The following is an 18,458-nucleotide window of genomic DNA, read 5'->3' as shown; positions in this document are numbered from 1 at the left end:
GGCTGAGGACATTCCTCCAGCCTTTGACTATGTTGTAGGGACTGGTCGTGGGCTAGGCTGCAAAACTGGCAGAGTGCCGGGTCTGTGCACTTACCCAAAGCTGCGCCATGGTTCTCCCATGAGTGAGAATTGCTGCGAAGGTTCTCAGGACAGATCAGAGGACGACTCCAAATATAGTAGTATTACAGGAGTGCATTCTCTCTCTCTCTCTCTCTGTCTCTACTTCTCTCTCTCTCTCTCTCTCTCTCTCACACACATACACACATACACACACACACACACACATACACACACACGCACACGCACACACCCACACTTTCTAACTTAGACCTTGGACCTCTGTATATATGAATTGCATATTTCTCTCTTTACTAGAGACGATATGCAAAGTATATAACAGCCACACGTGGTAATCCAGCAGAACTACCCCACAACTTCAGTGCTAAATAAGGTCCTTGAGGCCCCCGACTGATGGGTTAACCTTTTAAGCGCTGGGTTATGGAGAGGTCCACAGGAGACGAGGGATGAGAGAAGGCACAGGGTAGTCAGAGAGGCCAGATGTGAGGAGGGGTACATGAAGAGCTCCGAATAGATGAAAGCATTTTGATATTTAAGAAGTGGTGAGACCCTACTGACCCATATGGCTGGAGATCAGTTTGTCCTCATCTCGTTCCCCATCAATACACTGGAAAGAACAGAAAAATAAGCAAAATCCTATATGCGGAGAATGTGATTTTATCGGAATGAAGTAGAATCACCTGAGCAGAACGAGCTCGTTAAAATTTGGGGGTACACTTCAGCAGTGGCCTCTCTGCACACCCAGAGCCCAAAGTGTTGGTGGGAACCAACGGTCACTTAAGGTCTGGGGATGATGGCCCCGTAGGCAAAAACCTCACCGGCCTTTCCCACCTCGAGAATTACCCCCTTTTCAGCACTAAGGGAAGGACAGTAAACATCACCACCTGTGGGTCCTCAGCCCCTAAGAATTGCCCCACCCTGGCCCCCAGCTCACAGCAAATTCCATTCATCGTCTTCATTGTATTCTAAACCTAAAGAAAACAAGGCATCATGCCCAGCAGCTCGTCCATAAAACATTAATCACTATCCCCCTCCTTGAGAGGCTCCTGACCAGTGAAGGTGTGACCTCCAGGAGTGATGGAAAAATCCTAATGGGTCAGCACGAGGCTGGGCCACGCCAAGGGAAGGGGCCCCTGGCATCAGTTCCTCCAGTGCTTTTCCAGACCAGCCCCTGGCTTTGGTTCCAAGGATGCTGAGGACCATTCTGAGAACCCCCAAAGGGAGAGAACCATCCCCAAAAGGGACCATGGTCCTTGGGGCCAAGTGGCAAACGGCTGCCTTGAGCCACCCACACCCTTTCATTTGGGCCCTCTTCGAGCCCATGTGGGCTTTTGAGGTGGATAATGACACTGGGATCAGGGCCTGAGTCACAGGCCACCAACCCCATCGAGGCTTCATGGCATCTATGTCTGACCAGTTGCTACTGACCTCAGTCCAGAGCGATTCTTCTCCCATAGACCATTCAGCACCCCTCCAGGGTCTGGAAAGAGGAATCCGTCTGATTCCTGGAGAAGAAAGGGAAATATCAAAAGGGAACTATGGGTCTACAAAGATCCCAAATTCCTGGATATTTAGAAACCCAGAATGGATAGACCCAGTGCTTGAGGTCATACATATGTGTAGCACAAAGGCACCTTCAGGTTGATCTGAACATCCATCACAGGCCTCTGGCTGATGTTCCCTCAGAAGGGCTTTGGAAAATTATGCAATCCAGACCCGGGTTCCTTGGCCTCAGAACTGGTGGGGCAATTGTGGAACCACAACGTTTTGCTCTTGTGCGTTTAATGAAGGGACAAATAATCTAGGACTCAATGGCTGCCAAATTACATCCTGCTTCCCTCTGGGCCAAGTGCAGAGGGCACAACCTTCCGGGCCCACTGAGCCACCTCCACATGCAAGTCTCCATTGGATCATGGGGGAGTCCAGTGGAAGAAGCCATCTGTTGTCTAATCGCAGCAGGGATGCAGCTGAAGGGGTGTGATAGATGCTCTCCACCAAAGCACTTCACGTGTGTAGTCACCTGAATGCTCGGCAGCTGGGGACAAAGGCTGAGTCATGGAATCTTCCAGGAAAGTTACTCTCTCCATTAAAGTTTGATGAAGAAAACAGACAAGGGCTCTGGTTGCCTCACTCCAGTTCCAGTTTTTCACCTTTTTTCTGTGCTGGGTTGGGCAGAACATGAGCAGAGCAGAGTGGGGATGACCCTTGGGGGTTGAGGTACCTGGAGCACTGAACCCATGGACTGGAAGATGAGAGGAAGTCCGGGACAGGCAAGCCCCAAAGGTTTTGCCCCAGGCCTGAAAGAGCATCTGAGGCTCCTTCAGAGTGCATCATTTTCCCTCAGGGTACAGCATTGCCCTTCCCCTTCTCATATACTATGGTGACAGAGGGTAACCTCTGAACAAGCAAGTTTATCAGATATTTTCCTCCAGATAGAGGGGCAGTCAGGCCTAGGGGCTTCTGGGGAGGCTGGGATAGGGCCATTGTCAGTGGAGCTGCCTGGGATCAGGTGGTGCCTGTGTGTCTCAAGCAGACACCATGTCCAGCTGGCTCCAAAATGAAATGCACTCTTCCTGGTGCTGGAGTCCCTTCAGCTGGCCATTCTCCTTCCTGCTTCTCACTCTCAACATCCTGCAGGTAGAGGAAGACCGGCTGCCTAGTTGGACCAGAGCCAAACTTCATGGAGATCATGACAAAACAGGCCAGCACCACATAGTGGAGGAATCTTTGAAACCAGAAGCCAATCTTTGGAACCAGGCAGAGCATATTCAAGTCCCAATTCTGCCACCAACTTGCTTTATGGCCTTGGGTAAATCATTTTGTCTTCAGGGGCCTCAGGGGCCTCTGTAAACGGGGGCAGGCAGTCATCTCTACCTTCCAAGGGTGTTATAAAGATTAGAAAGACTGTATGTGAAGACCCAGGGAAGTTTCTCACACAAAGTAAGTGCTCAAGAACTACCAGTTCCCTGATCTCTTCTTTAGGTCCTGTCTCTTGGCACTAGGGTTGTAAACATTATAACTAAATAATCCCTAAGCAAAGCCCTGTCCTAGATGGCTGGGGGTGGTGAAGGAAGACCAGGGATCGAGGTAGGGTTCCCAGGGCCCCTGGTGGGGACTGAGAGGGCTTCTCACCTAAGGAGATGGGTCAAGATAAGGAGACAAACCAAGAAGGGCTGTGAGAGATAGCCTTGGCACACCCTCACAGGCGGGCCTGGGTTGCAGTGGGCTAGCCCATACCCTGTTTTCATAGTATAACCATCACCCTCCACTCACACCAGCCTGTCCTCAGCCTGGGAGGTACAGGGGCACTTTACATGTGCTGACACAGCACAGATGCCCTTTACAGGGGCCCAGAAAACACTGGAAGAAGAAAGCCTGTTCCAATAGTACTGACTCAGCCATCACTGGGGTGACCTAGCCCCTGGCCCTGTCTAGACACCCTTGCATTACCATCAGCCAGGCCTCCACCAGAGGGAGGCAGCAACCACGTGTCTCCCGGGAGCAGTGTTGGGATGCCAGGATCTTTGCAGACACCCCTCCCCCGATCAGCCCACACCTCTGGCCTGATGAGATTTCTAGAAGGTTGATGGTCCTCAGAGACTTCCAGATTCTAGGCCTCTGTGGGATCTACAAGCCTGCTAATTGGAATAGGGCCTGTTCCCTATTATGGGGCCCTCAGTTTCCCAATATAGTCCCTGCTTTGAGATACCAGCCCTAAGTGTGTATGCAGGGGGCAGAGAGGTGGATATCAGGGGCCCGTGTCCAAGTCTCAGCCTGACACAGACTTGTCTCACTGAGTTTGGGGCATGTCTCACTGAGCATCCACCTCCCTTTCTGCCAAATAAGGACAACCACACCTGCTGTGCCTCCAACGACTGAGAGAGGCCCCGAATGGGGGAAAGGGCTTTGTGAGTTCCAGAGGGCCCAGAGCGGCCTTGGAGCTACTTGAGGACAGGTGAAAGAAGCACAAACAGAGGGGGCTTTTCACGGTTCCCTGTCACCCTCAAGGCAGAGGCCAGCCTGCTCTGACCTCGCTTCTCTTCCGCCTTGGGCAGACACCTTAGGATCTGACTAAAGCTACAGACTTCTTCCACAGGAAAAGTGCACATCCTCACTACGTGTGGTACATGCTTTATGGGGGCTGAAAAGCCCACAAGGCCTCAAGGGACTGGGCTGCTCCCCGCTCTTAGCTACCACAGGTCACCACCCTTCACCGGCCACCTGAGCATCACCTGTGCCGGGCACAGCTTCACTCGGTTCTGATGGCCAAGCTCCCGGCAAAACCTTGGGTCCCATTACCCAACACAGGTGTGGGTGGGGTCAGAAATGTGAGTGGAGGGACAGAGGGAGGGACAGCTGATCAGCCCCTGGTGCTCCCTGGGCCGTGCTCCCAGGAGGGCAGAGGGACTGATGGGGCTGTCACGCTTCAGTCCTTTCAGGCTCCAGAAGCAAAAGTGGTCCCTATTAGGTGCAGGACCCTGTGTTGCTCAGATGGAGTCCTGTGAGGCTGTGTCCACCCACTGAGAGTACAGATCCTGAGGGCAAGAGGGCAAGCAGTGGCTCCCCCCACCCAGACTGAGTCCCTAGAGTGGGCATCGATCTCCTCTGGGAGCCAGAGATCCTTTGTTGGGAACACGGTACCAAAAGAAGAAAAACTACAGGAAGCCTCGATGACCTTGCAAGTCATTTTCCTTTATTGTGTTAACATATAATGAAATTCCAATTCCAAAGAGACATATATGCAGAGCAGACAGATGCAGAGTCTGGTATGCAGCAGTGAGAACCAGGCAGGAAGTGGGTCTGCCCCCTCTCCCCTCCAGCACAGCCCTCACCCCTCCTGGCTTCTAACCACCGCCCAGGCAGAAACCGAGCAGCTGGGAATAAGAGGGGTCAGTCTCACGGTCCAAGGAGTAGCCCGAGACATGGCCTTGGTTGCCAGGCCTGGCCAAATCATTAACTAGCTGTGGGACCTCGGGCCTCAGTTTCCTTATCTGTTAAAAGGGCTAGAAGTCCCTGCTAGGGAATGGAGTGTGTAGATGTTGTGACGGGTTGGTGACCATTAAGGGTCACCCGGTTGTCCTGCTGCTTTGGGATAAACTGCAGATTGAATCACTTGGGTTTTGTCACCATCGTGGCTCCAGGCGTGCCGGGGGACCTGCTCTGGCCCTGTGGGATTGAAGAGACCAGGTAGATGGCTGCCCCTGAAGCAGACCCTGCACTCTGAACTGTCCCTGGGCTGCACTGGTAAGCTACCTCATCCGGGCAGGGCTGACTGTCCCCTCCAGGTAAATGACAAGGGAAGGCTGTGCCTGGGGTGACACAGGGAGCCTGTGCAGGTCTCCCGGCTGCCCAAATGCCTCCAACCAGGAGTTTAGCAATAAGGGGGGCAGGGATCTGCTCCTCCCCTCCCCTCGTCATTAGCTGAGGGCTTGGAAACCCCGCTAAGAGTCCAGCAAAGCCCATTCGCCTCTGTGTGCTGATCCGCACCACGGTCACCTGTCCTCAGGCTTAGGGCTTCAGACGACCAACTGCCCTTTAAGAAACACACACCTGCATAAGCATGAGCTGTGTCTACACCGGCAGGAGGAAGTGGAGAACCGAACGGTGATCGAGATGATGCAACGACAGGTCAGAAAGGTCAACTAAAGCTCAGTGAAGAACATGGGTATTCCTCCTTTGCGCGCCCGCCGGCCTCATTCCGCGATAGCAGACCCTGTCCCCACTGCGTGGGGGGGGGGGGGTCAGCCCTGCTCCCCTGGGAGCCCTTCTCACGGCCTGGACTGCCTCTGCTTTGAAACATGTATGCATGTGTCCCTGTGTTCACACAGGTGTCTACGATAGCTACATATTTGGGAAAGAACCAGGGCAAGTGGAAGAAGGGCTGCCCCATACTACATCTTCTAGAACCCACGGAGTATCTACACTTACAGAACAGAGAGGCCTCAGGCCCGTATGGCTCTCCCTGACCCTGCCACTTTACAGATGGGGTCACTGAGGCCCCGAGACATGGACGATCCCAAGGTCGTACAGCGAGTTTGGGGGGTGGGGGGTGCAGGTGCAGCCAGAAGCAAGCCAAACTGCAAGAATGAAGCCTGTGTGCCACTTGCCCCCCACCCCTGCACCTCCTGGGATCTCTTCCCCTCAAAGCACCCTTGGGGACAAAGTGCATGTTTGGGAAGAAGGAGGGCCACGCCCAAAGGCACAAAGCAATAACGGTGGCGCCCCAGACACCTGCAGCAGGTGAGCTGTTGAGCAACTCTGGGATGAGAGGGATTTTCTGGCATACCTTCCATCACACTCTGAGGGGACACCTTAGCAGAGTGGGTCCCTCTCTTTCACTTCCTCCGTGACTTCAAGGGAGTGAGTGGTTGGTAAATCTTGGTCCTCGGGAAGCCCAGAGGCCAGGAAACAGAGAAAGAGAAAGAAAGTGACAGAAACAGCCCCAAATCAGGCTTGACCACACAGTTCTGGAGGATCTTTGGGAAGTGACGGTGGCCAGCCTGTCAGAGTGTCTAAGACATGGATTTCACCCCTCCCCTCCCTCTGCCCGCCCCTGCCCTGCCCCCGCGTGGGTGCCCGGGGCCAGGGCCTCTCTATTTCGGCTTCATCTCCACCCTGGAGTTGATGTCGTCGCCATCCAGGTCATACTCCTCCACCTGGCCGCTGGTCCACACCTTCACGCGGTCTGTGAGGTCACTGCTGCGCGGGGCCAGGATGAAGTCGTAGATGAGCACAGCCAGGGCTCCCCCGATGAATGGCCCCACCCAGAAAATCTAGGAACAGAGAGGGCATGCTCAGAGGGCGTCCACTGAAAGCCTCCTCTCCTGGGACGCCTTTCCTGAGTCCGCCCCCCCCGCCCCCGCCGACCCCATGGCATGGGTTCTCTCCCACCGGTGCCTGGGTTTAGAGGCAGGCGGTGTTGAACCCCAACATCCCGATTCCAGTGCCCCCAGAGCTGGTCCAAGCCAGGACTGTGGTAGCGGGCATCTCCTTGCCTTTATGTGCCCCAACTCAGGGTGTCTGGTGTGACCAGACCAGCCCCTGCTTCAGGGTGGCCACGGCCCCACCCTCCCCAGCTTTGGAAGGGCCACAGGAACATCTAGTTTGATCAAAGGTTGGTCTGAGACAGAAACATCCACAGTAAGAACAGCTATGTCCATGGAGTGCTGACTCTGTGCTAAACTCAACCTATAGGCGGTGAGGCCACTTGTCCCAGTGCTACCCCCAGTGGGGGGTGCTACGATGCCCTACTTCACCGCTCAGGAAATGCAGGCACCACGAGGGCCCGGAGCCCGCCCCAGGTCACCCTGAATGGGGTGCCGCTGGGATGCTGGCAGGCAGCAGCCCAGCCTGAAGTCTGATCCCACCACCCCCATGTCAGGCCGTGGTTTTCCAATTTCCTTGGCCCTGTCTGTCTCCCACAGCCTCTGTGATGAGGGAGGACGCTGCAGGGTGGAGTTGGAACTGCCATTCGGCACCTCCACCTCCCAGGGGATGGTGAGACCCCTTACCCAGTGGTCCTTGAAGTTATGAGTGATCACTGACGAGCCAAAGGACCGGGCGGGGTTAATGCCGCAGCCTGTGTAGTCGATCTGCAAGGGGAAGGGCAGGGAGGCAGAAGGGGGAGAGCCAGAGAAACACAGACAGAGGGAGAGGAGGCGAGGCAATGACACACAGAGAGAAGACAGGGGGGTAACAATCAGGCTCAGAAAGAGGGGCACGCTGACCCAGAAAGATGGTCAGGGGGTCCCTGTGCTGCCCTCTCCTGAGCAGGACCCTATCCCCAGCCCCAAAGAGCTGATCATCCCACCCCCCTACCCGTGAGAGGGTACCCCGACCACCTCTGCCTGGCCCTGTTCTCCCCACCCTACCCCCAGCCAGGAAGACCCCACACTCACCGCGAGCAGATGTCCCAGGGCCACAGAGAGGCCGATGGCGAGGGGGCCTGAGCCCCCGAGATCACGGCGCCTCCTGTCAGTGGTGGCCAGCACACAAAGCACCAGCTGCAGGGTGCCGATGATTTCGATGCCCAGGCCCTGGCCAGAGTTCACACCGGGGGCCAGCTGTAGGAGAGAGGGACAGGGAGGTTGGGTGAGTGGGCAGAGAAGGGACTCTGTCTGAGACCCGCCCCCCCGGGCCCAGGCAACTTGGTGTCCTCAAAGCCCATGACATCAGCCCCTGAGCTAGGCCCAGAAGGGGCCAGGCCCCTCCCGAGAACACACCTCTGGTAGTGGACACCAGGCTCTGTCCCTTCCACGACTTTGAGGAGGTGCCAGCTCAGCCCCTGGTACCTGCCTCCTCCCTGCAGCACTCCGCCTAGAGGCCAGAGAAGCCTGGGGTGAGGCAGGGCATCTGCCCACCTCCAGCCAGCCAGAGTGCCCTGCGGGTACCGAAGCCATAGACAAGGGGCAAGCCCCACACATGGGAGGAGACGGTCAGGGATTCTCAACCCTGCAGGGAGCAGAGAAGCAAATGGCCGGAGACATTGCTTCACACCCCAAAAGTCCAGAACATTCCACCCCATCTCCTGCTGCATCTACAACTCCCAGAGTTGAGAAGGGTCTTCCTCAGTTAGCTGGCCCCAGCTCCCTTAGTCTCTCTCCCTGTTCTGGTCTCCCGCGCTGCCCTGCCCTGTCTCCTACCCACCCTCTGTCTGTCTCTCCCGGTTCTGTGTCTCTCCCATTTCTTCTCAGCCCTCCCTACATTCCCCTCCCTCTCCCTCCTGGAACCCACCCCCTCCCGCCCCACCACCAACTCCCTGGCCACATAGGCCCCGCCACCACCGTCTGGCTACTACTTGCTTTTGGGCCACTTTTAGAAACATGAGTCATGGAAAAAGAAGGGAATGGGAGCCGTCATGAGGTCACCGGAGCCCTCCCTCTGCAGCTGCACCAGGGAGACCCCTCCCCAGGGACCCCTGCACCCGCCCCTTTGTGGGGGTCCCAGGGGCCAGGGGCACCCGTACAGGAGAGCTGAGCCACGTGAGCAAAGGCTCACTGGCAAAGATGCCCGGATGTGGCCATGTGGGCTGTGTTCCCCCAGGGCAGGGCTGGTGTGCCCAAATACGCCTGAACTTGAAGCCTCATCCTGGGGGCATGAGGGGGGCATCCTCCAAAGCCAGAGGGCATTTTTACAAAACTCTAGGTGGGGGGCCCTCCTCCACCCCCACGCCCAGTTTTCTCAGCCCCACCCTGAGGCCATCTTACAAGAACAATTCTCTTCCCGCCTTTGTCTGCAGCCCTGGGTCACAGGGAAAGTGACTCACATCCCCTCCCCTGTGTTGCAGCCCCAGATCTAGGCCTTTCCTGGCCGACCCCAGAGCTTTGACCCCTCAGCTCAGCCAGCCCGGGGGGCAATGCCCAGTTTTGTTCCCATCCCTGTGTTCAGGTCCTGACTCTCCTACTTGTGCTGCCATGGCCATGGCCTTTCCCCAGTCTGACCCTCAGTTTCCCCATCTGTAAAATAGCTTTTCCTGCCCACCTTCCAGAGTGGCTGGAGTTTCAAAGGCAATGGTGGGGGGTGTCTCGGGGCATCTGGAAAGGGCTGCTGAGGCAGGAGGGATCAGGACAGTTGTGGCTTTGTTCTGGTTCTTTCTCACCTTATCCCCAGGACTGGGGGACAGCCAGAAGGGGCGGGGCCCTGCACAGGGTTGTGGAGGCCGGAGCGAGGACTGCCTGGAGCCAGGACAGGCTCCGTGGAGGTGAGGTTGGTGTGACCGGGCCAACTTGTACAGATGCCCATCACACTCACACCTGCTGCTGCCCTCCTGCTCTTCCCGCTCTCTCCTCTGCTCCCCAGCGCCAGCCTAATTGCTAGCTGGCCGGAGTCCTGAAACCAGGCCTGGCATGCTGATTAATGGAGCCATCGTTCTAAGTGGTTCCTGCCTCCTATACTCCCCATTCCCCACCCTCTCACAGACTGGGCCTGGGCGAGCTCATCTCCCCCAGTTCTTAACCAGGTCTGAGTACCCCAGGCCCTGCTCTGCCCAAAGGCATGCCTTCTCATGCAAAGTGAGCAGAGCACAGGAGCCGGGGGCCATGCCCAGCACTCTTGAGTCCACAGGAAGCAGGAGAGGTGGCCACCCACCCTGGGAACTCTGGGTTATACCCCCTTCCTGACCACCCAGGGCGTTTAGCTCAGAACCACGCAGGTTGACTATCTTCCTCTCCCGATACCCATCACCACCACCACTAGGAAGCCTCCCCTGATTGCTTCAGTATCTACTGGCTACTTCTGCTTTAACCACCAATGCACTTGTGTGACTTACATCTGGAAAAACTTGATAATTCAGAACTGAAAAGGATAGTTAAAGGTCTGTTGAAACTTGATGTCCAGGAAAAGTAGGTAAATATTCAAAACATGTTACTATTTACAACCCATTAAATTGGAAACAATTGCTTAAATAAGGCTAATCCCAGTTGTGGTCACTTGGTGTTGGGAAAAAAAAAATATGTCTGCACATCCCCAGGTAGTTTTGCCCAGCCGAGGCTTTATATTTCACTGATTAAGCCCCCTTCCAAACAACAACAACAACAACACAGTTTTATTAAACGACAGAATAATCCACACATTTAATGTGAAGTATCAGAAAGACGCCAAGCTCTGCATTTTCACATCAAATCCATTTACGCCCACTGTCAAGGCCCAGTTCAGATCCCACCAGCTCCAAGAAGCTTCCTCCTATCCCTGGCTGAAATTAATTTCTGCTGCTACCCACTCACGCTGTTAACCCTCCTTCCTCCTCTGTAGGTCGTCCAACCCCTGGCCTGGGAGCTTGGTGAGGACAGAGTAGGGAGACTTTCCCATCTTGCTGCCCAGGCCTCATAGGGGACACTTGGTGCATAGCGACAGAAGTAGCAGATGATGCTAATTTTCCAGAACTTCTATCCTCTCTAGAAGCAGCCTGGAAGGGAAGCTCTCTGGTCCAGTGCTAGTTTATTTGCTTTGTAGCTTGGAGACCAGAGGCCAGTCATTAGTTTTTGTGGGTCTTACAGGGCAGCCATGCAAGCCTCTGTAAGAGAATGGATGAGGAGGCTGAGTCCCAGGGACAAGATGGCAAAGCCAGGATCCTTGTCCCAGCCAAGGGTCCTGATGTCTACACGCCCAGCCAAGGGACCTGGCTATTCCCAGCTTGGTCTGAGGAGCAGGCAGAAGATGGCTGTCTAGCTGCCAGTGTGCCCCAGCACCCAGGAGAGGGTGGGGGACAGGTTGACCTGTCTAGACAATGGGTCCCTAGAACCATCCCTGCTGCCCATGGACAGACTGACCAAGGCAGCTTCCTAGGCCCAGGGCCCCAACTTGACCTGGGCACCCTGGTGTCCCACCCTTGGGGAACAGCAGGCACCAGGCCTCGCTGCACTCTGAGCATACACTCTCAAAGAACAGGGGAGGGGAGACATCGAGGCCTGCCCTGCTCACCCACTGCCTCCAGGACTCAGCACTCACGTGAGGGGGACCTCAGTGGGTCCCTTGTGTCACTCCTTCATGGATATTCCTGTGTGCATGTTCCTGTGGGTATCCACGGCTATGTGTGCCTCTGTGTATGTTCGTATATTGGTACCTGCAGGATCTGTAGGTGACCAGATGTGTCCGGGTGTAACTCTCTCCTTTTCCTTTTCGTGAGACGTTAAAAGGCTTATTACAAAATAATTGAATGAAAAAGTCTATCAGAGAGCTACATAAATTCGAAACCTGTATGCGCCAAACAACATAGCCTAAAAATAAGCGACAGTTGACAGAATATAAGGAGAATTTGATCAGTCCACCACCAGAGTGAAAGAGTTTAACAACCCTCTCGTAGAAACTGATGGACTGAAGCAGTCAGACAATATAAATAGCACAAACAGGAAGGATTTGAGCCACATAATTAACAAGTTTGATTTAAGGAAACTCTGTAAAGCCATCCACCCCAAATTTGAGAATATCCACTCTTTTTCAGCCCGTGTGGACATTCAGACGAACTAGTCAGGTATTGGCCAGTGTATCTCAAATTTCTCTGAGAATCCCTATCACACAGGGTGCCGCCTCTTACCAAGGTGGGCCCTGTGCATCTGGGGGTCTCTGTGACATGTGGCCCTGTATGGCCGTGCTGTGTGTCTGATGGCATTTCTGAGTGTGCAGCCCTGTCTCTTTGTATCACATAGCTACACACAGGGTCCACTACTTGGCTGGGGAAAGGGGAGGAGGAGGAAAGGAAGCCCCCTTGAGGGACAAAGAGTCACAGATCTCAAAGGGCCCTTATTTGCCCCCAGAAGCCATTTCATCTTCCTGACAAGAAACAATACACAAAGTAATGGCTTCCTCCTTCCCTCCCTCCTTCTTTTCCTTACTCCAGGGCAGTCCCCATCCTCCTGCCAGGGAAAGGAAGAGGCTCCATTGAGGAGCACTTACCCCACCTTCCTAGGATCCCAGGGCCCGAGTGGAACCACCCAGGCTTGAGAATATGCTCTCTACACCCACGTGTGTATGCCCCTATGTGCCATGTATGTGTGTGTGTTGAGGGAGAGGGGACGTTAGTGAAGTGTGAACACGTGCACTTTACAGAAGCAGAAATAATCAAGGGCTGGGAGGCAGGCTGGGGGCATGGTCCTGCCCTGCCGTGATCTGCTATACAACCTCACAATCTCAATGCCTCTGTGGCCTCAGTTTCCTTATCAGTAAAATGGAAGCCTTGGCCCAGATTTTAGCCCCGGACAGTCTCCAGGATTCCTCCCTGCCTGACATGGGACCCCTAGCCCCAGGACCCACAGTCACCCTCCCGGCCAGGATCCTGAGTGCAGGATTCCCACAGAGCCATCTGACCTGGGGTCTCAATACGGCACACTGCTGTACCCCCACACAGCCAGATGCCCCCAGAGCTGGCTGCGGGCAGATTCTACTTGCACACCTAACGATAGGGAGCTTACTGGCTTGGTGGCAGCCCCTTCCTGATTAAAAATAAAAACTGCTTTGGGGCGCCTGGGTGGCGCAGTCGGTTAAGCGTCCGACTTCAGCCAGGTCACGATCTCGCGGTCTGTGAGTTCGAGCCCCGCGTCAGGCTCTGGGCTGATGGCTCAGAGCCTGGAGCCTGTTTCCGATTCTGTGTCTCCCTCTCTCTCTGCCCCTCCCCTGTTCATGCTCTGTCTCTCTCTGTCCCAAAAATAAATAAACGTTGAAAAAAAAAATTTTTTTAAAAAAATAAAAACTGCTTCTTTGCACTGAGCAGACATCTGCCTCTCTAGTTGTCCTGGCGGTGGAATTTCAGGCACTGAAAGGAGCTGCTAATGGGAACAGGGCATTTTCCAGGCTTTTCTACCATTTTTGAGTTGGGGTTCTTAACCCCACAGAACTGCAGCTCCTTGGTTACATAAAGAGAGCCCCTCACTTATCCCCCTAAGCATCACTGTGGGCAAGGAGCCCCCCCCCCACACACACACACATCCCTGGGGAGAGGCCCTGGCTGAGGGGACAATGGCCATGACAACATTTTCCTGCCGACACCTGCGAGTGTGTTGGCTCAACCCCAGCTATTCAGGAGACCCCAGACCCACTGGCGCTTCCAGAGGGCAGGGACCATGGCCCCCAGGGAGGCTCTACCAATAAGAACAGAGGAAGCCCTGAGCCAGTCCCTGAGGGGTGGACATACGGCACGTTTAAGCCACCTGGGGAAAGCCCTGGCGGCTAATGCTGAAGGAACCCTTGCTGAGTGGGGCCCTAGAGAAAGTGGGGAGCACTCTCTGGGACTGAGCTCAGGTTAGAGGGCCCTACATGCAATTGGCCCGCAATGAACTAATGGCTCAAGGTGTGAGAGGAAGGCTGTGACCCAGGGGCGTGAGGGTGAGGCGCGTCCCCTCAGACTGAGGCACTCCAGCAGGCCACGTCCCCTCTCGTGGCACTGCCCCTTCAGAAGAGGATTCACAGAGCGAGCCCTGGTTAAGGCCAGGTATTGGGGTGGGCAGCCTGGGGCTGGCAGGGCTGCTCCGAGGGCCCCCACTGGGGAAACAGCCTCAGAATTTTCTGTGGCGAGGGAAGTCTCCACCACAAAACTCCTGCCTCTCGATGCCCTCCCCCTCATCTGGTTCTGGCTGGAAACAGTAATTATATGTCCCAGCTGTGGCACCACCACCCAGCCCCCAGCCCCCCTCTCTGGGCACATCCGTCTGAAAACTGGCTTCCCTTTCCCCAGCCCACCCCCAGCTCTGGAGGAGGCAGAGGGGCCCTCAACCCTGGAAGAACCGGTGGCCCAGCGCAGGGGTGGGGGGGAAGGGGGCCAACAGGGAAGGGACAACCCTCTGGCTCTGTGGTTGGGGAAACTGGGGAAGGGGAGAGTTTAGGGCTGAGGCCAGGCCCAGGCCGTGACCTCCCACTGCCGCCTTGCCTGTGCTCACAGCCTGTGACGCCCTTTCTCTGCCTGCAACCCCCTTTTCCTGCCTCCACATTCAGGTTCCCCATGGAGCTTCCTCCCCGAAAGCCTTCCAGGCCCTTCCCACCGCTCAAAGGCAGAGAGGTTCCTTTGCCGCTCTGACAGTCCCAACACTTCTTATCACACCTGCCTCCTGCCCCATATCGTGGGCAGCTGTGCGCGGGGCTTATCTTGCTCGCCAGGGTCTGCCAAGGGTAGGGAGCTGGTGACTCAGCCCCCAGCTCAGCCCCCAGCAGTCCCATTTTGGTTTGCAGGGAGCATGGGTGAGTGAGCCAGAGAGGGGAGGAATAAAAAGAGCCAGCTAACAGTCAGGACTCCCAGGTCCAGGAGCATATTGCATTTTCCAGAGCCCAGCCACGCCCCGCTGTGTCCCTATTTCACAGACGGACACTGGGGCCACACAGGCGAGCTTGTTGGCCTGAAGTGTTTCAGTGTCTGACAAGGAGAGAGGGAGACGGGGACACCAACCCCTGCCTCTGAGACTGTCACTTTGGGCCTAAATTGGGGTTTGGCTCTTAGAACCAGCCAGGATCCTATAGGCTGGACAGAGGCCCGTGGTCTCTCCAGGGTGCATCCCAAGTCCTGACTCAGTGAGAAGAGAGTTGTCCCACCATGCCCCCAGGGGCACCCCCTGACTCACTCCAACCACTTCCTGCCTCCTTTCCCTATTTTCCTTTGAAATCTCCATGCCAACAAAGGGCCCCACCTAGGTTTGGGCCAGGGTGGGGTCCGGGGCCCAAGGGGCTATGGGAGCCTCCAGCAAAGCCTGGGGGAAAGAATGTGTCACTTGCTGGGTAGACTGGTCTCTGCCCCTCTCGAGGCATTGAGGCCGCCTGCCGGGTCCCTTCAGATCCCTTCAGATCCCAAGTCCGGTGTCCCAGAGGAGGCCTTGAGAGAGATGCTTTCTCTGTTTCTAGGCCTAGAACTTGTGCTTCTGGACCCCAAACTTCCATTGTGTGGACAGGAGAGTGCCTGCACCCCGCCTCAATACTCAGTACCCTTGTGTTCAGCACGGCCCCTCTTAGGCTCCTCGTAGCCAGACCCTCCTGGGAAGGCTGATAAATTCAAGTCTGCAAAGTGAGCTTGCTGGTGGTATGGGCAGGGCCGAGAGAGATCTAGAGACCTGGGTTCCTTCTTGGAGTCTCAGGGTCCTCAGCTCCAGTGAAACTCAACAGGTGAGCAGGAGCAGGCCTTGAACACGGTGTGCTTGCCTCTGAGACCAGGGCTGGCCCCTGCATGAGCTTATCCCTTTTCCCCTCCTATCTGCAACCTGCCCAGCCCAGGCATCTGGGTAACTCTGCAAAATGGAGGTCAGAGAAGGGAAGGGACGCTGGATCAGGGTGTGGCCAGATCAAAATGACACCGTGGGTGCCCACCCTCCCCCACATCTGCCCGTGATGCCTGAGTTAGAGCGCAAGGTCTGACAACAGATGCCTGTCCTGCCTGTCCCTTGAGAAGGAGGGTCAAGAGGGGGCAGAAGGCCTGAAGAGATTCAACCCCTCCCCTGCGAGGCCCTTTTCACCACCCCCATCGCGCCCAGCCCAGCCCTAGCGTGAACCTGACCCTACCCAGGGGCACTTTCCGAAGTCACCTGGTTCTGCCCCTCTGGAGAGGCTGAGGCTTGGAGGAACGTGGCCTGCCAGAGTTCTGCCCCTTCTACCCACCTCGGCCACGTCTTCCCTGACTAAAGTCTAAACTCCAGCCTGTAGGCTAATCTTCAATCTTGGGCTGAGCCACAGTTAGCTCCTCAGAGGGGGCTGGGTAAGGTGTCACTGTGACACAAGAAGTGCTAATTCCCCCGTGGCAAGGCCATGCCCTCACCAAGCCTCCCCCAGCTGAAGCGCCCGGGTCTGAACTTCGGCTGGGAAGCGAGAGAACGATTGCTATATAATCACCCGCCGAGGAGCCCTTGGCCGGCTCCCTCACCGTCCCTACACCCGCCTGCCCTGCCCGGGCCTGGCCAGCCTCCTTTCTGTAGATCTGATTCCTCCTCTGTGCTCCTTCACTCTCCCCTTCCCTGGGACGGCACCCTCCAAGCCTTCCTCAGCCTCTCTCAGGCCAGATTCACCCCTGCTGTGGCCCAAGCCAGGTCTGAGTTTGCACTTGGCTGAGGGTCTGGAAAAGCCCAGGTCCGCAACAGCAGGCAACTGCCGCCAACGGCCAATTAGCTGTGCTAAGCGGCCCGGGAGGAATGCTTCTCAGCAGCTGCCACCCAGTCGCCAACCTCTGCTTACCACCAGCGCCCCCAGCCCAGACCCCACTCAAGCCAGGAGCAGTGGGCACACACAGGTACACGCACACACCCCCACCCACTCATGCAGTGGCCCTAACTCTCCCAGGCACACTTCTAGACACAGACGCACGCGGGGGCACACAAGCTTACACAAGCTCAGAGACCCATGCCAGCATCCACGTGCACACACCGCTCACACACACACACACACACACACACGCACACGCCATGCCTCACAGTGCCCGGCGACAGAGAATGGAGCCCAGACAGGAGGCAAGATGTCCCCACGCTGGCCGCCACCCCACACTGCAATCCAGGAAAACCACCTGCAAACAGCCGAGAGAGTGTTTTCACCCCCGGTCTTTGTCCACTCCCTGGGGACCAAGGAGCAGGAGGGGCTTTTTCCTTGAAGGCAGTTCGTTCGGGGCCCTGTGTGACCGTGGGGCCGCCCACCTGGGTCCTGCTCACACACTGGCAGACCTGACACGGACATGCCCGGCATCTAGGTCAGGGCAGCAAAGGGACAGCGGACAGCGGCTCCTGGGGGCCGGGCTGTGGGAAGAGGGAGCTGGCTGCACAGGCGGAGCGGAGGGGGGGGCCGAGAAACTACAGCCGAAAGGTGCAGCACCGTTGGCCCGAAGGTTAGCTGCCTCCAGAGCTTATTCCCCACAGTAGGTGCCCACAGGGGACACTGGCAAGACTATTGTTCTCTGGGTCTCGGCTTCCCACAGTGCCTGGCAGAAAGCAGGCTCTGGGCTGCAGGTGTAGCTGAGCACCAGCCCCAGCTCCGCATGACCCCCAGAAGCCTCTTGTCCCCTCGGCTCCTCAGTGTCCCCATCTGCACAATGGGTGGAGGGGGGAGACCTGTGCCATCTCTGCCCCGTTCCAGAGCCCTGGTGCCTGGGACGACCTCACATACCTCGTTTCGGCCGAGCGAGTTGTCCGGCAGGGAGGAGGTGACGCCCGAGAGGATGGCAGTGGCCACGATGGCCCCCACGCACTGGGCGATGATGTACATGATAGCCCTGAGGATGCTGATCTGGCAGCTGAGCAACAGCCCCAGCGTGACGGCCGGGTTGAGGTGGGCGCCACTGATGTGGCCCACGCTCTGGGCCAGGGTGGCGATGCTCAGCCCGAAGGCCAGTGACACCTTCACGTTGTCCTGGGAGGCACCTGCTGTCTGGTTGTTCTTCACCGGGTAATTGAAGCCCAGGGCGGAACCGATGCTGATGAAGACGAAGAGGGTCATGGCCAGGAACTCGGCCACCACGGCCCTCCAGAAGAGCTTCTTCTTGAACTCGCTGGCCATGCTGGCAGGGGGCTTGGCTTGAGACCGCTGCCTGGTGCTCGACTCCCTCTGAGAGCTGAGCCACAGCCCGGGCTGGGCCTATTTATAGGGCCCCGGGGGCAGGAGAGGAGGGGGGAGCACAAAGGGAGGAAGGCCTCTCCTCGCTCCTGGCCCGCCCCACACTGCACGGGCCTCCTCTCAGCGATGGATGCAGACACAGTGCTGCTGTCGGCCTGCCAACTTTTTTCCCTCCCTCCTCTCCCTCCTCCCTCCCTCTCTCCCTCCGCCCTCAGCCCTGCCCAGCCCAAGGAGGCAGGCAGGAGGCAGCCACTGCTCTAATAGGCTTTGGGAAATTCCTCCAAGTTGGCCCCACTCAGGGGGCCACAGAAGTCCAGGTGTCCCTGCCCTACATGCAAAGCTCAGAGGGTGCCCGCAGGCAGAGCCAGGAGCACTGGATG

At 56.6% G+C, this 18,458-nt stretch overlaps 1 protein-coding gene across 1 annotated transcript; it reads right to left on the bottom strand.

Annotated features, from left to right (window-relative positions):
• Positions 1-4,749: 4,749 nt before the first annotated feature.
• AQP1 (aquaporin 1 (Colton blood group)) lies at positions 4,750-18,197 on the bottom strand. The gene is made up of 4 exons (XM_047096833.1): positions 17,632-18,197; positions 7,977-8,141; positions 7,590-7,670; positions 4,750-6,851 (listed from the first exon to the last, which is right to left on the bottom strand). Exons 1-4 carry the CDS (start codon positions 18,019-18,021, stop codon positions 6,672-6,674), a joined length of 816 nt encoding a protein of 271 aa, XP_046952789.1. The 5' UTR covers positions 18,022-18,197; the 3' UTR covers positions 4,750-6,671.
• Positions 18,198-18,458: the final 261 nt, after the last annotated feature.

Source organism: Lynx rufus, unplaced genomic scaffold (genome assembly GCF_022079265.1).
Source record: "Lynx rufus isolate CCGP_SWC_20201006 ecotype Redwood Valley unplaced genomic scaffold, mLynRuf1.p SCAF_4, whole genome shotgun sequence".
NCBI lineage: Eukaryota > Metazoa > Chordata > Mammalia > Carnivora > Felidae > Lynx > Lynx rufus.
The sequence above is the reverse complement of the archived record's forward strand: the minus strand, read 5'-3'. Positions and strand labels throughout refer to the sequence as shown.

Coding starts and splice junctions, on each gene's coding strand:
- AQP1 (XM_047096833.1), bottom strand. CDS start 18,021: ATGGCCAGCGAGTTCAAGAAGAAGCTCTTCTGGAGGGCCGTGGTGGCC. Junction 7,671..7,976: donor CCCTGGGACATCTGCTCGCG/GTGAGTGTGGGG, acceptor TTCCCCTTGCAG/ATCGACTACACAGGCTGCGG. Junction 6,852..7,589: donor ATAACTTCAAGGACCACTGG/GTAAGGGGTCTC, acceptor CTCTGTTCCTAG/ATTTTCTGGGTGGGGCCATT.